The 17,104-nt window shown below is 43.8% G+C and overlaps 1 protein-coding gene across 1 annotated transcript in view; it reads left to right on the top strand.

Annotated features, from left to right (window-relative positions):
• Positions 1-17,104, top strand: part of LOC142297114 (uncharacterized) — a 116,209-nt gene that overhangs the window by 42,330 nt on the left and 56,775 nt on the right. Inside the window, exons 3-6 of the mRNA XM_075341379.1 lie at positions 13,614-13,790; positions 13,869-14,060; positions 14,173-14,334; positions 14,987-15,110. Coding sequence (XP_075197494.1) covers positions 13,614-13,790; positions 13,869-14,060; positions 14,173-14,334; positions 14,987-15,110 — 655 coding nt within the window. The remainder of the gene's footprint in view (positions 1-13,613; positions 13,791-13,868; positions 14,061-14,172; positions 14,335-14,986; positions 15,111-17,104) is intronic.

The following is a 17,104-nucleotide window of genomic DNA, read 5'->3' on the forward strand; positions in this document are numbered from 1 at the left end:
AGTCCGGAGAAAGGTAGAACACCGAAGACCTAGCGGTTTGACTGTCACTCGCCGGTGACCTCGAGAAGGGAAGAACCCATACTCCCTGAATGCTGGGTGTAGGTCATTAGGATCTGACTGCTCGTGTGTTACGGAGCTGCTGCAAGTGAGGAGGAAGAGCAGGGGGGGGTCAGTGAATAGCAGCTGCGAGTGAGGAATTATTAGTAGCAGCAGCAAGAGACTAGCGCTGCTCATAGCATCTGTGACTAATTAGGAGAAGAAAGAGGGGGGCCACTAGGCTAGTGAGCAACAGCTGCCCGCAGCTGCTGCGATCTGTAGGAATGACAGAGTTTGTTTGGAATTTGGAACAGGTAGATATGGGAACCAACGCTTCCCCTGTGTTTGTATCACATTTATTGCCGTGTCTATAGCCGGAGAAATAGGAACACATGGAGAAGGGAAGTATAGTATCCATTTGTTGGATGCGGGAATTGTGTCCTCTTTACATGGCAAGGAGGTGGGAGAGAGTTCAGGTGAACGATAGTGTTAGAATCAGCGTATTCCCCTGTGTATTCATACACGTGCCACTGTTGCTTGGAAGCCGGGAAGGAACGTATGAAGAACGGTATATAGTATTCATACGTTGGATGTCATAAGGACGTCCTCCCGTACGCAGCGAGGTGGAAAAGGATTCTGATTGGAGCTGGCCAGTCCAATTAAAGCACTATGTATACTCTGTTCAAGAAGAAATTGTTTCCTGCATGAGCTGAAGGATTGTAAGAAGTTGTGGGTATTTTCGGGAAAGGGCTGTGGAGTCGGTAAGCCAAACCTTCGACTCCGACTCCTCAATTTCCCTTGCACCGACTCCACAACTCCGACTCACACATATATTGCTTATAGTTAAGTGAAAAATTTATTGTAGTACAATGTGAACATCAGACATTTTAACCATTTTTATGATACAATAATCAAGATATTTAGAACATAAAATATATTTACTGGAATACAACTTTACAACACAAAAAACTGTAATAAATTGCAAATATGTTATAGAATATGTAATATACAGTAGATTACATATATATCTTGTGTGCATGTATAATATATATAGTTACATTTTGTATTATTTGTATTACATATTTACAATTTTAGTTTTTTTGTGTTCTAAAGTAGTATTCCAATAAATATATTTTATGTTCTATCTAAATATCTTTGTGCTGTTCTATTTGTCTTAGTTAAAACTGTTATTTAATGTTTTTCATGCCTGTCTCTGCTGCCATCTACTGGTCAGACTTTCGGCTCCTCTGTTTCCTTTGCCCAGCCCATGGGAGTGTCTGATGACCCTCTTGCATCACATCCTGGATATTCTTTTCCAAAGCAGAGTCTGTGAGAGCAACATCCCTTATAGGAGCTACTAGAAGCAAAGTCTTCTGACCACACGTAGTAGCTACAGAGGCAAGCATCACTGGAGAATTCAATGCCAAATACTTGGATTACTGCACTCTGCATGTCCTAACCTTTGGAGAAAATAAACCACCATTGTTTCATCTCAGCACGTGCATGTTTTCACTCTGAAGCGCTCTGGTCCTGTCTGCCCCACCTATAGGAAAAACGAAGGTAAGACTCTCACAACCTCTCACAACTACGCACCTTCCATCGCCTTTAAGTGGGGACAGAACAGTCAGAAGACTGCTTAAGAGCTCAATACCCCGGCTACAGATCCCTAAGAACCCTGTAACTTCCCATGTAATCTGCCTAGCAACAAGCCTTGTGCACTAGTCTGCCTGCACAGTGCATGCCTGGACAAGCCTAAGGGGAAGCTCTCCCATCTGCCACGTCCTGTATCACGTCTGCTTGCATTGTAAAGGGACAGTTTATGCACCTGCTGTTTCTCTCTTGCTATACCCCTTCTATAGACTTGCAGTACATTATACCCCATTACTGCACATCGCTGCACTGCGAACCCCAAGTTTTGCTAAAGACACCTTGGGAATCTCATCAGGGAGTCCTTGCAGAGCTGCACAACGATTTTGGATCCCTATTCAAAAGTCAAGTCTCTTAAAGAGACAGTACACCTTAAATAAAAATGGCCGAAAAAGACCTTGGACAGTTCCCCACTGCTGAAACAGAGCAAATACAACCTGATACTGTCCATTATGAAGCCCAGGAGGCAGAGCCCATGCTTTCAGCAGACCAAGTTGTTCGACCGAAGCGCTCTTCCAAACCCACGATAAAGGCCGCTGAAAACTATCACACTATGAAAGATGAGCAATGTGAACACCTGGAAGAACTGTGGGAACAAGTCACCTATTACATGCCAAGACTTGAATCCTCATCAGGTGATGCCGCATGCTTACAAGCTGCTCTGGAACGGCTGAACACAGCTCATGAAAGATACAAGAGACTGTCAACAAGGTACATTACCTTTCTAAAAGACTCTAAAATTGATGATGCTCTTTCAGACCTGAGGAAGGCAGAAGAGGTGGACAAGGAAAGAGATGCCAAGGTGCAAGATGCCATGGACAAGGCCGAACACCGTATCTCTCACCAGCAAGAAACCAGATCACACCGATCAACCTCATCTAGACGTTCCTCTCGGTCATCCGGGTCATCATCCTCAAGAAGCTCAGCCCTGAGCGACAGGATACTAGAGGCCCGCATAAGAGCAGAGGAATCCAAGGTGAGACGTTCCTTCACAGAAAGAGAAGTAGAGGAGGAAGCCAAAAGGGCAGAAGCAGAAGCCCTTGCTAAAGCAGAAGCTGCTAAAGCAGAAGCCAAAAGGGCAGAAGCAGAAGCCCTTGCAAAAGCAGAAGCTGCTAAAGCAGAAGCCCTTGCAAAAGCAGAAGCCGCTAAAGCAGAAGCCCATGCAAAAGCAGAAGCTGCTAAAGCGGAAGCCAAAAGGGCAGAAGCGGAGGCTCGGATAAAGATTATTCGGTCACAGATGGAAGAGGAAGTTGCGCTAGCTAAAGTGAGACTACTTGAGCAAGCATTGATCCAAGGTCCTGATCCAGCTGACTCGCCACCACTGGAAGCAGACAATCCAGTTGATCGCACAAGAGACTATGTACTGAATCAGTTACCTGTAGCAACCCCGGTTTGCAGTACCGTCCAAGCCGACAACACCAAAACCTCCAACTTACCTCTACCAGTGCCAGTACCACCTAAAGCACCCGAGCAAATTAATAACAGCCACCAAGAGGTGCCCTCTCAAACACAGCCACCACAGCAAGATGGCAACCAAGTGTTTCCTGACCCACTTCCACAGCTCAAGCAGCGGTCATCAGAATCTACAGAGGCTAAACCACAGCTCAACCCTGCAGCAACGTCATTTTACCCGGGAACATCTCATCCATTCACGCCAGGCAGCCCATACGCCCCAGGGGCATCACGAGTCGTCGTGGCAACAAGTGGTGAGAAATCAGATATGTCTGAGTTTGCCAGGTTCATGGTGAGCAGAGAGCTAATCAACACTAGTCTCACGAAATTCGATGATCGTGCAGAGAGCTACAGGGCCTGGAAAGCAACTTTCAAGGCAGCCATCGCCAATCTCAACTTCACTGCAGAACAGGAGCTCGACCTCCTGATCAAGTGGTTGGGCCCAGGCTCTACAAACCGTATCAAGAGCCTCAGAACCGTCTATGTGGGACAAGCAGAAGCAGGTCTCGCTGCTGCATGGCAGAGACTGGAACGCACCTTTGGCAGCGCAGAAGCAATAGAGAAAGCCCTATTCAAGAGACTGCAGGACATCCCAAAGATCAACCTTAAAGAAGTCCACAAGCTTCAAGACCTAAGTGATCTGCTCATGGAGCTGGAGCTCGCCAAAAGAGACCCTCGTCTGTCTGGGCTGTGCTATCTGGATACAGCCCATGGAGTGAACCCAATCGTGGTGAAGCTGCCATACAGTCTGCAGGAGAAATGGGCAACGTCAGTCTCAAGGTACAAAAGAATGAATGACGTCACCTTTCCCCCATTTATTCAGTTCTGCAAGTTCATTGACGAGCAGGCCCAGATGAGGAACGACCCCAGCCTCGACTTCCTAGAGTTCAACACTTCGGCAGCTGCAACATCATCATCATCAAGGTATGAAGGTGCCATACACAAGCGCAGAGACATTAAGAACGCTGTGAGTGTCAGGAAGACTGAGCTACCATCACCTGCAGCACGCACAGATAAACAGAACACCATCTCATCACGAGATAAGTCTTTCAATCAAGAATGTCCCATCCATAAAAAACCGCATTCACTGAACAAGTGCAGAGGGTTTAGATCTAAAACCCTACAGGAGCGCAAGAAAGTCCTCACAGAGCTTGGGATCTGTTTCAAATGCTGCGCATCACTTGAGCACATGGCCAAGGACTGTAAATCCATTGTCAAGTGTGAGGAGTGTCATAGTGAAAAACACGTTTCAGCCATGCACCCAACCCAGCTAGCTAGAGACACACCGGCTGCAGTCACCACCACTCCCACTCCAAGTCATGGCGGGGAGCCCAAGAATCAGACCGACACCACCACAGCCGTCTCCTGCTCATGCTCAGAGGTATGTGGAGAGGGCCAAACACAGAAATGTTGTGCCCGAATATGCCTCATCAAGGTTTATCCCGAGGGACATCCAGAAAAGGCAATGAAGGTGTATGCCATCATAGACGACCAAAGCAACCGGTCCCTAGCAGGAACCAAATTCTTTGAAGCCTTCGGAATTAATGGACCATCAGAACCCTACACCTTGAACACCTGCTCAGGTCGCATTGAGACTAGCGGCAGAAGAGCCCAGGGATTCATTGCTTCTCCTATCAATGGGAAGACTGAAATACCTCTACCAACGCTCGTTGAATGTGACCAAATACCCAGCCACAGGAATGAAATTCCTACCCCAGAAGCTGCATTTCATCAACCACACCTAAGACACCTCGCTAGCGTTATCCCACCTCTGGACAATAACGCAGAGATTCTACTCCTGCTCGGCAGAGACAATCTAAGGGTACACAAGGTGCGACAGCAGTGTAATGGGCCTGACTATGCACCATACGCCCAGAGACTGGACTTGGGATGGGTAGTCATAGGAAATGTGTGCGTTGATCAATCAGAAATTGATTCCTTCAAGACTTATGTGCATGGAGATGGGCGCACAACCTGCTTAAAGCCATGTCCTCATCACTATGGAGTGAAAGAGAAGTCTCCAGACACAATACAGCTACCTGACATCACTTCTTCTCTGCATATCGACAACTTGGGAAGATCAGTCTTTCTCACAACCAAGGACGACGATAAAGTAGCCTTGTCAGTAGAGGACAGAGAATTCATCGGAATAATGGACTGTGAGTTTTCTAAAGACAAAACCAACCATTGGGTCTCTCCATTACCCTTCCGATCTACCAGGGTAAGACTCCCAAACAACCGAGCTCAAGCTCAGACCAGATTTAACTCTCTTCAGCGTTCTATGAGCAGCAAACCTGAAATGAGAGAACATATTGTTGCCTTTATGGACAAAATATTCCGCAACAACCACGCAGAACCTGCTCCATTCTTGAAGAAGAACGAAGAGTGTTGGTATCTGCCTTCATTCGGTGTATACCACCCACGAAAACCGAATCAAATCAGGGTTGTCTTCGACTCCAGCGCCAAACATGAAGGCGTATCCCTTAACGATGTTCTCCTCACAGGTCCTAACCTAACAAACAACTTGGTAGGAGTATTGCTGAGGTTCAGAAAAGAGCTTGTCGCCATCACTGCCGATATTGAACAGATGTTCCACTGTTTCCTAGTCAGAGAGGACCACCGGAACTTCCTCAGATTTCTGTGGTACAAGGATAATGACACCAATAAAGAGATGGTGGAATATCGTATGAGGGTCCACGTGTTTGGAAACAGCCCTTCACCCGCAGTTGCAACCTATGGTCTCCGGAGAACCGCATTAGAGGGAGAGTCCGAGTATGGAACAGATGCCAGAGACTTTGTTGAGAAAGACTTTTATGTATCAAATCACTACCCACCGAGGAAAAAGCCATTGATTTGCTCAAAAGGACTCAAGGCATGCTGTCCCAGGCAAAACTCAGGTTACACAAAATTGCTTCCAATAGCCTGACCGTAATGAGAGCCTTTGAGTCGGGTGATCACGCCCCTGGGTTCAAGGATATTGACTTGGGGCTAGACAGTCCACCCGTGCAGAGGAGCCTGGGCATCAGATGGGATCTTGCAGCCGACTCCTTCGGATTTCAAGTAAGTTGCTCAGACAAGCCATTCACAAAACGTGGTGTCCTCTCTATAGTGAACAGCTTGTTCGACCCACTGGGATTTGTGGCGCCTATCACTATACAAGGCAAATCCTTGCTGAGACAATTCTCTGAAACCGTCAAGGACTGGGATACCCCACTCCCTTCCGACAAACAGCAAAAATGGGAAGCTTGGAAACAGTCGTTGTGTGGGTTGAACAACATCCACATCCCAAGATGTTATCTCAAAATCTCCCTCACATCTAGCATAAAGAAGGAACTGCACATCTTCTCAGACGCCTCCACAGAAGCTATAGCAGCAGTTGCATACCTGAAAATGACAGACCCCAACGGACAAACCTACGTTGGATTTGTATTTGGCAAGGCGAAGCTGGCCCCGAAGCCCGACCATACCATTCCCAGACTGGAACTCTGTGGCACCGTTTTGGCAGTGGAAATTGCCGACTTCATACGACAAGAACTGTGTGTCGAAATAGATGAGGTCCAATACTACACTGACAGTAAGGTCGTTTTAGGTTACATCTACAATCAATCAAGACGATTTTATGTGTACGTCAGTAACCGCATTGAAAGGATCAGGAGATCCTCCAAACCAGAACAATGGCGTTATGTACCATCTGAACTGAATCCAGCAGATCACGCAACTAGACCTATGTCTATAAGTTCTTTTGCTAACTCTTCTTGGCTTACAGGTCCAGAGTTCCTGCTGAGACAGTCAGAAGAAGGTGTCCAGGAAGCCTTCAGCATCTTAGATCCAGACAACGATCCAGATGTCCGAGCTGAAGTCAATACCCTGGCCACCAGTGCAGAAAAAACTTCCAACTTCGGTTGCCAACGTTTTGAACGTTTCTCCAGCTGGATGAGGCTCGTCAGGACTGTCGCTAGGTTAGTGCATATCGCCAGATGCTGTCGTACTGACCTTAAAACCAAAGACTGTCATCGCTGGCATGTCTGCCACAAAGCCCTTTCTGCTGAGGACATGTCCCATAGAGAGCGTCCCTACAGGATGAACGCTTCCGGACCTGAACTTTGAGCCATTCTTCTTGTTTTGGACTCAATTGAGCTTGTTTTTGCATTTAACATGCCTTTCCTTTCAGGTTGTATTATGGACTCAATAGTGAAATCCCCAAAGTGAATTTCAGACGGGGAGTGTGCTGTTCTATTTGTCTTAGTTAAAACTGTTATTTAATGTTTTTCATGCCTGTCTCTGCTGCCATCTACTGGTCAGACTATCGGCTCCTCTGTTTCCTTTGCCCAGCCCATGGGAGTGTCTGATGACCCTCTTGCATCACATCCTGGATATTCTTTTCCAAAGCAGAGTCTGTGAGAGCAACATCCCTTATAGGAGCTACTAGAAGCAAAGTCTTCTGACCACACGTAGTAGCTACAGAGGCAAGCATCACTGGAGAATTCAATGCCAAATACTTGGATTACTGCACTCTGCATGTCCTAACCTTTGGAGAAAATAAACCACCATTGTTTCATCTCAGCACGTGCATGTTTTCACTCTGAAGCGCTCTGGTCCTGTCTGCCCCACCTATAGGAAAAACGAAGGTAAGACTCTCACAACCTCTCACAACTACGCACCTTCCATCGCCTTTAAGTGGGGACAGAACAATCTTGATTATTGTATCATAAAAATGATTAAATGTCTGATGTTCACATTGTACTACAATACATTTTTCACTTAAATATAAGCAATATACTAAATGTTATTATTTAGTATGTTTTTGTTGAAAACAGTTTTTTGCCACTTACATAGTGTATTACATAGTGTTATATATATGTGTGTGTTATATATAACACTATGTAATACACTATGTAAGTGGCAAAAAACTGTTTTCAACAAAACCATACTAAATAACATTTGTGCAGTCTATGAATTTGTTCTAAGAAATAGAATTGCCTCCATCAGATCCTCCTTCGCAGATGACCTCAAATCTGACCTAGTAATATTAAGGCTAGAGAACAACCTCTCTACACTAACTTGGGTTGGAGACAAAGCCGTAATCACATGGGCAACATCTCTAACAATTTCCGGGTATAAAGGAATTGCCTCATGCACAGTCAGTTTTGATGAACGGTTGAATTTTTCTATTTCTTTGAGAGCAAGTGAAAAATTTTACTGAAATCTGGTCAATCTGCTGCTATAGGAGACTAAGTGAAATCTTTTTCCTTGCGGCAACACTTTGCTGCTCCATGTCATTCAAATACTTGTCAAAGTTAAATTCCTCATCTGATGAGGATGAAGATATGGCAGCAGTAGCACTGTCAGGCCCCAAGTCCTCTTGCGCCTGGCAGTCCTGTAGCTGCTCATCCTAACTGCTACCTCACTGAAAGCTTCTTTTCCTTTAGTAAGCTGTTGATCATCAAGCAGTATACGATGACTTGGGTTCACATAAACAGCTGCCAGAAGAATTTTATTTTCCAATAGCTGTGTCTCTCTTCGTTTCATTGAAGCAGAAATGCCATCTGCGATTAAACCTCCTCTTTGGGACAGGCAAAATAGCAAGTTCTTCCACTCCCTTATGAAAATGCCAGGAGTTAAATCCTCAGCTTGTAATTTTTTAGTCACGGTAAATGGGTGATTAAGCAATTCCTTCAATTCAGCCACCTGTGTCCTTTGACCTTCATTTAAGGTTACTTGAGGGTTCACCATATCTATAAGAAACAATTTTAGTTCAAGGACTCGCTCAGTCATTAAATAAGTGCTACCTCACTGAGTGGCTTGATCAACAATTGCCCCTTTCCCAGCACGTCTCTTCAAGATGGAAGCAAGTTTAGGGGTTCTGGTGGCAATAACCAACTTCCTTACTTTTCCAATCAGATTTCCAGCATGTCCGCCCAGTTTCACACATACGGCTTTTCGCCGGTTTGGCAGATGTGGCGCACGCCAGTACAGTATGATTCAGTACAGTGGCAGCACCACAACGTCCGGGTCACATGCTCCGGGCACATGAAAGCATGTGACTGTCGTTTGTCGCTCTGCCACTGTACTGTATACACTGTACTGGAGTGCGCCGCATCCGCCAAATTGGCGAAATGACAGATGTGTGAAACCAGGGTCCCTTTTGCAGACTCTCTTATTGCCAGCTGCAGCGTGTGCACAACACAGCGCATGTGATGAATAGGAAAGTGATTTGAAGCAGCTTTAACAAGATCTACTCCTAAAGTATTATTTTGCTGTTCTTCTGTTGTAATATCTGTTTGTTCCTCAGTTACATGAGCAGCGCTGTGGCTCCATCTCACACATACTAAATCCTAAATTTTCCTCTAGATGTTGTTCATTACTCTCATTCATCAGTTTAGTCTGGTGAGAATTAAGAGTTTACAAGTATATAATTTGTTATTTTGAATCCTTCGTCCTGAATAGGAATCATGCATAAATGTAGGCGTTTATAGGATAGTAGCCAATAGCAGAGTGCATAAATGCATAATAATGTAGACACTCCCCGTATACACCCAGCTTAGCCAGGCCCCTCTCAATGGTTTTTTTTTGTCCAAACTTCTTAACCAGTCCCCTTTAAACTTTTTATCTTTTTTAGGGGGAGAGGTGTTTTCTGATATACACGTTTAAAACATTTAAATAGTAAAAAAATAGTGTGGTTACTCAGCTATCCAATAAATGCAAGTCAGATATAAATAAGTGAAAATCTTGAAGAATTGGTTATAGAAAGATGTAACTGCCCGCATAAAACAATTGGTATTTTAAAAGTCCAGCAGCATTATATATTAAAAAGAAGAATAGGGGCAGGTAAATACATATCATTGTACCGTGTTAGCTAATCTAAAAATCTTAAGACTTACCCCAATGATGTCATAAGGTATTATATCCATATTATTGTAAACTAATTAAACAATACAGTATGTCCGAAGAACAGAATGGGAAGTTAAAAAGGCTACCTGGAGATTAACATAGAGGGAATGAGAATGGAATGTCACCCGTCCCAACTGGAGAAGAGTTCGATTAACCCTTTAAGTTCAGGATTTCACATTTTAGTTTCCTGCTCATACCTGAATGATTAAATTAACTTTGCAGGGAAAATTAGATTTCTTGAGATATGCAAAATCGTCTTGTGTGGGGTTTTGTTTTTTTTTATGGTGATTTATTCGGACAATATATTTTTCTTTTGTGACTCTGCATACAGACTGCCATTATTTTATTAATTGGTTTTCCTTTCTTTTATAGATATAGTATATACGAACCGTATTGTCTATCGTAAGGTTTCAGAATTCCCCAGCAGTGTATGGGTTATATTCATTGCTTGTTTTAATTGGGTTTTATAGTATTATATTGCCTGCTGTCTTATTTTTCCTTTTAGAGAATAGCAGCATAAAAACCAGGGCTGTGGAGTCGGTAAGCCAAACCTCCGACTCCTCAATTTCTCTTGCACCGACTCCACGACTCAGACTCCGACTCCTACATATATTGCTTATAGTTAGGTGAAAAATTTATTGTAGTACATGAACATGTGTATGTGATCATCAGACATTTAATAATTTTTATGATACAATAATCAAGATATTTGGATAGAACATAAAATATATTTATTGGAATACAACTTTAGAACACAAAACTAATAAATTGTAAATATGTAATACACTATGTAATATACAGTAGATTACATATATATCTTGTGTGTGTGTGTATATATATAGATAGATAGATATAGATATATATATATAGATAGATAGATAGAGATATTACATATTGTATTACATATTTACAATTTATTATTTTTTTTGTGTTCTAAAGTTATATTCCAATAAATATTTTATGTTCTATCCAAATCTCTTGATTATTGTATCATAAAAATAATTAAATGTCTGATGTTCACATTGTATAATACATTTTTCACTTAAATATAAGCATTATACTAAATATTATTTAGTAAAATATTCAGCACATTCTGCATTGCACTACTGTCCCCAATTTATTATATATTTTAGGAGTCGGTGCATTTTATACCGACTCCGACTCCACCAAAATGAGCTCCAACTCAGACTCCACGACTCCGACTCCACAGCCCTGATAAAAACTATGAACTTTGCCAGATTGGTACACAAAAACAAAAAAGGGGGGAGAAGTCATCATCACCTATTATATTTTCCAGCAGTAGAGGGCGCAGCAGACATATTATGCAAGTTCGGAGGCTGACCCTTCCCCCGCAAGTCATATTTACTGGATTACTACGAAGCATATCTGTTAACTGAAATAGGAAAATCTTGTCCTAATTTATTATATTTAGTTTTTTCAACTATCTAAAGTATAGATGACCCCTAACTGTATCATGGTCAGAGTTAAAGTTCTAAGAATGATCTAATGCATATTTTTAGTTTTTTGTTTTCATAGATGGAACAAGATGTTGGTCGATTCTACACTGGAAATGCTTCGGTTTACACAACATGAAGTAATTAAATTTGAACCACTCCCTCCCCTCCTATCAGTACAGGAGGCAGTGACGTATTAATGCCCTCTCTAGATGGATAGAACAGGAGTGGGTAAGATGGTTAAATGTGTATGTAGGTTGTAGATTTTTCCTGTTGTGAAATGAGCCAGTTATACTGAAGATAAAGTCTAGACCTGAGCTGATGGTGATGGAGCCAGAGGAGATGATCGCACAGGTGTAGCCAACAAAAAAGCAGTGAACGGGCCTAGAGTTGAGTCTTTCACCAATACGGACCATACCTCGGTGACACCTGCCACTCCTTGTGTTCTTAAATCCCTACAGGAACAAATGGTTCAACAAGGAATGGAGTGTGAGACGCAGGGAGCCAGCTGACTGAGGAAGGTCTGTGGGTAAAGGGTGGTAAGCTTTCTCTGCCATGGGATCTCTTCTCATTGATGGCCCAGGTAACTTATGGACTAAAATCTGTGAAATACAATTATCAGTGTGTGCTTTGGTGACACCAGATGGGCAGACTCAGCCAGTCTTGTTAGACACGTGCCTTAAATAAGGTGAGAAAAAAAACCTGTAAAGAGTCCGCAAAAACACACCATGCACCTGCTCTACCCATTCCAGAGACGGCAGACTGATTATAGATGTATATCATGAGCAGGTTTGTTCGTGTTGTGGAAATTTCTTTCCAGGGTTGGTCAGAGGCATTCCAGTGCAGAAAAAGACGTTATTGCTGAAAAGCATGTGATGAAGGTGGTATATAAAAAAAAAATATGGGTTTACAAAAAAGTGTATATTTTATAGAAAAGTGGAAACTGGCAAATCGTGAACCAAATGTATGTTTTGTTTTCTTTTCGTAATAAACAGGTCTTTATGTCATTTATTTTTTGGTTTAGAACAGGCATGCACAATTTTTTAAATGATTGACTAAATAGTGTGATAAACAGGTGTATTTTCCAATTCCAAATTTTAAATCAGAGCTAGTAGTATATGGCCTTCAGTCAGGAGACTGACTAATCCTAAAAGGACAAGCATGAAAGAGCCATGAGTCAAGACTAGATGAGCTGATCCAGTTTCTCCCAACCACAGAAATTTCGATGAAGCTCGAAGGCAGGACAACATGGATTCATGCCTCGCATTGCAGAAGGGACGATCCACCGGAGCTGCACTGAGCATCCTGCTCATATTTATCCTTCTCAAAAGACCTGTACAGTCTCAGACCATCATTGCCAAAATAGGTAGAAGAGAGGACTTAGAGAGCATTGAGACATGGGGAAGTCCAACTACAAAGGGTGAGGACTCACCTAGGAGTCCTTGGTCTCAAACCGGTGAAGAAAACCACTTTCCCTATCCGCCCATGCCTCAATGTTTAGTTGGGCAGGTCTTCTGCACATAAATTTTCTTCCTCTCTTCCTAAGGGAACATAGTACCTTTAGTATTCAGAAATGGCAGAAATAAGTCTTTAGGGGGTTTAAACACTTTTAATTATATTTGTATATTATCTGCTGAGTGGAGAGGTAAACTCAGATAAGTCTTGACTTTTGCCATCTACCCGGGCTCAGGTGATAGCATTCGTGTTTCCCCTGTAGTGTTTCCTTTTGTCTTCCTTTAGTATTAGTGGTGTTGACTAGTGCTCATACCTGCCATCCTTACTTTCGGCCCTTTTGCCAGGAGAAGACAGGGCCCCAGGTATCCAGCTTGGCGTCAGGTGAGGAACCTGTATTGGGTCGGTGAGGGCAGTGAGGGTGAACTGCAGATTGTTGTTAGAGGTCATCACTTCCCCCTTTCCCTAGTAATAAGGCATTCCTTTCTGTGTGTTGTCCTATAGGGCTGGTATGGCCTCTCTCCTCTGCCGTGACATTGTGTAAATGTTTGAAGATCTCTATTGACTTTACTTAGTATACGTGTGACCATGTCACTGGCAGGTGTGACAATGGCCTCCACACACTGGAGTCTGGGAGGTGTGAAGGAGGCCTAATTCTCACCAGCATCTCTCCTTACACAGGATTACACAATAGTGGAGAAGACGACAGGTGACTGTGTGGTCCCCATCATTCATCTCCACATATCCGGAGGACGGAGCGGTAATGAGCGCCCCATCACAGACGCCCCGCACTCCCCGATGCCTGAGAAGAAGATCCTAGACCTCGCCAGAGAGATGACAGAGCTGTTGACCGGAGAGGTAACTGCAGGGAATGCTGGGAAATTCTACAGTATACACTGGATGATTCTGGATAATGTCGGTATATATGTCTCTCAGGTTCCTATCAGGTGTCAGGATGTCGCTGTCTATTTCTCCTTGGAAGAGTGGGAGTACATGGAGGAGCAGAAGGATCAGGACCAGGACGTCAGGAGGAAAAATGACCCCACAAGGGTAGACGAGGACAAAAGCAACATGGCTGCACGGATATGGCTCCTCACCCTAGAGATGATCGACTTGTTAAAGGGAAAGGTGAGAATCTCCTGAGAGATCACACTTATCTCTATTACTATAACAGGAATGACTGAAAAGATGGAGGATTATTAGAATCTATGTGGTGATCACAGTCTCTCACTGTATACAGGAGCAAATGGTGGTGAAGACGGCGTCTGGGGAGTGTGTGACCCCCCATCTGTCTGGAGGACGGAGCAAGATCCAGAGCCGCAACACAGGAGACCCGCACTCCCCGACACCTGAGAAGATCCTCCACCTCACCAACAAGATCACCGAGCTGCTGACCGGAGAGGTGACTGCTGGGAGATTATACAGTGTACACTGGAGGATTCTGGGGGATGAGAGGAGACTGCTGGGAGATTATACAGTGTACACTGGAGGATTCTGGGGGATGAGAGGAGACTGCTGGGAGATTATACAGTGTACACTGGAGGATTCTGGGGGATGAGAGGAGACTGCTGGGAGATTATACAGTGTACACTGGAGGATTCTGGGGGATGAGAGGAGACTGCTGGGGGATTATACAGTGTACACTGGAGGATTCTGGGGGATGAGAGGAGACTGCTGGGAGATTATACAGTGTACACTGGAGGATTCTGGGGGATGAGAGGAGACTGCTGGGAGATTATACAGTGTACACCAGAGGATTCTGGGGAATGAGAGGTGACTGCTGGGAGATTATACACTGTACACTGGAGGATTCTGGGGGATGAGAGGAGACTGCTGGGAGATTATACAGTGTACACCAGAGGATTCTGGGGGATGAGAGGAGACTGCTGGGAGATTATACAGTGTACACCAGAGGATTCTGGGGGATGAGAGGAGACTGCTGGGAGATTATACAGTGTACACCAGAGGATTCTGGGGGATGAGAGGAGACTGCTGGGAGATTATACAGTGTACACTGGAGGATTCTGGGTGATGTTGGTCTCGTTGGTTGTCAGGTTCCTCTCCGGTGTCAGGATGTCGCTGTCTTTTTCTCCCTGGAGCAGTGGGATTATGTGGAAGGACACCGGGATCTGTACTTGGACGTTAAGGTGGAAGAGCACAGTCTGTCTGTATCACCAGGTTAGTGGAAACCTCTGTCTTTCTTCTTGACCGTTGTTTTCTGTGGTCGGCAGATGTCATCCAGCCTTACCAATACATGTCACACACTTGTCTACAATCACCTGTTAGGAAATATGGTGTTAATATCTTCTGCCTGGGACCTCCATGGGGCAGATATCCTTAATATGAGGAACGTCATCATTTTTGGTTCCTGAGCCACATCTCATTTACCTGCCTCCAGCTGAGCTCACCTGGGGAGGTAGGTGGGAGCAGCTTGGTACCTAATGAAAGCAGATCATGGCCCTGATCCACTGTTCATTTTTGGGAGATTCAGCGTGCTGTAAGTACTGTACCATTTTCCAAACAGTTTTCCTCCTCGCAAGAGCTGTTCCAGTCCTTTGATTTTTTTTTTTTTTTTTGTGTTTTGTCCCCTTTGTAATAATTTCTCTTGTGTATTTTTAGAAGCACTGCCTAGTTGTTGAATTAAATATATAAAATGTAATATCTTTGTTCCTTTTGCTCTATAAATTGCATCCCTGAAGCCATGTGATGCCAAACGTTACCAGGATCAGGCATCCAATCTGCCTGTACAAACTTATTGCTGGTAGCAGCCAGTATTTCTTGGGTTATTGCGGAACTTGGCAGTGAGCATATTAATGTAATTAATTTTTCAAATAATAAAACAATACTAAAAACTTATTATTATTTATTATTATAGAGCCATCAATTCCATGGCGCTTTACATGTGAAAGGGGTATACATAATGGGGACAAATACAATATTCATAAACAATACAAGACACAGACAGGTACAGGAGGATAGAGGTCCCTGCCCGCGAAGGCTCACAGTCTATAAGGGATAGGTGAGGATACAGTAGGTGAGGGTAGAGCTGATTGTGCGGCGCTGTATCAGACTGAGGGTTACGGCAGGTTGTAGGCTTGTCTAAAGAGGTGGGTCTTCAGGTTCCTTTTGAAGCTTGTCAAGGTAGGCGAGAGTCTGATGTGTTGTGGCAGAGCATTCCAGAGTATGGGGGAGGCACGGGAGAAATCTTGGATGTGATGGTGGGAAGAGGAGATGAGAGGGGAGTAGAGAAGGAGATCTTGTGAGGATCGAAGGCTACGTGCAGGTAAGTACCGGGAGACTAGGTCAGAGATGTAGTGAGGAGACAGGTTGTGGATGGCTTTGTAGGTCATGGTTATAATAATAATGATGATAATTTTCACGTAATAACATTTTTATATCATTGGTGTAATTACCTTTCCAACTCGTAAGTGGCAATGTGTTTAAATGTAATTAAATGTTGTTATGGAAAAGTTCTTTACAATTCGAGTAATTGTGGAATGCCGAACACAAGAGGTAATAATGACTAACACTATCACAACAGCTATAAGAGGCTCGATAAGTTCCTCAGTACACACAATATTGTGGATTATAAATGATTAAATGACAAAATATTTATATTTGAGGTAAGAAGGTTGAAATAGATGAACCTTAGTCTTTTCCAACCTCTAATATTTTCATCTTGATTACTCTAAGAAAAATGTATAAGTGGGGGCGTGGCCTGCACGCTGATGGCGACGGCTGCTTGAAAGAGAGCTCTGTGCTGAAGCAGGATAAGGGTAAGTTCACACAGTGCGTTTTTCGCGGCGTTTTTGCGCAGTTTTCGGGTGCGTTTTTGCTCAGAAAACTGCATGACTTTGCTTCCCCAGCAAAGTCTATGGGTTTTCATTTTTGCTGTCTGCACACAGCGTTTTTTTTTCTTCATCGTTCCTATGGGAGACCCAGACCATGTGTATAGCTTCTGCCTCCGGAGGACACACAAAGTACTACACTAAAAAGTGTAGCTCCTCCCTCTGAGCATATACACCCCCTGGATAACCAAATATAGCCAGTTCAATGCTTTGTGTTCAGGAGGCACAAATCCACACATGCATTCTCATTTGATTTTTGATTTTTGGAAAGTTTGAAGAAAAGCGGGTCCAAGCCTGGACCCCCGGCATGTCCCTTCTCACCCC

The sequence above is a fragment of the Anomaloglossus baeobatrachus genome, chromosome 3, assembly GCF_048569485.1.
Source record: "Anomaloglossus baeobatrachus isolate aAnoBae1 chromosome 3, aAnoBae1.hap1, whole genome shotgun sequence".
Classification (NCBI taxonomy): domain Eukaryota; kingdom Metazoa; phylum Chordata; class Amphibia; order Anura; family Aromobatidae; genus Anomaloglossus; species Anomaloglossus baeobatrachus.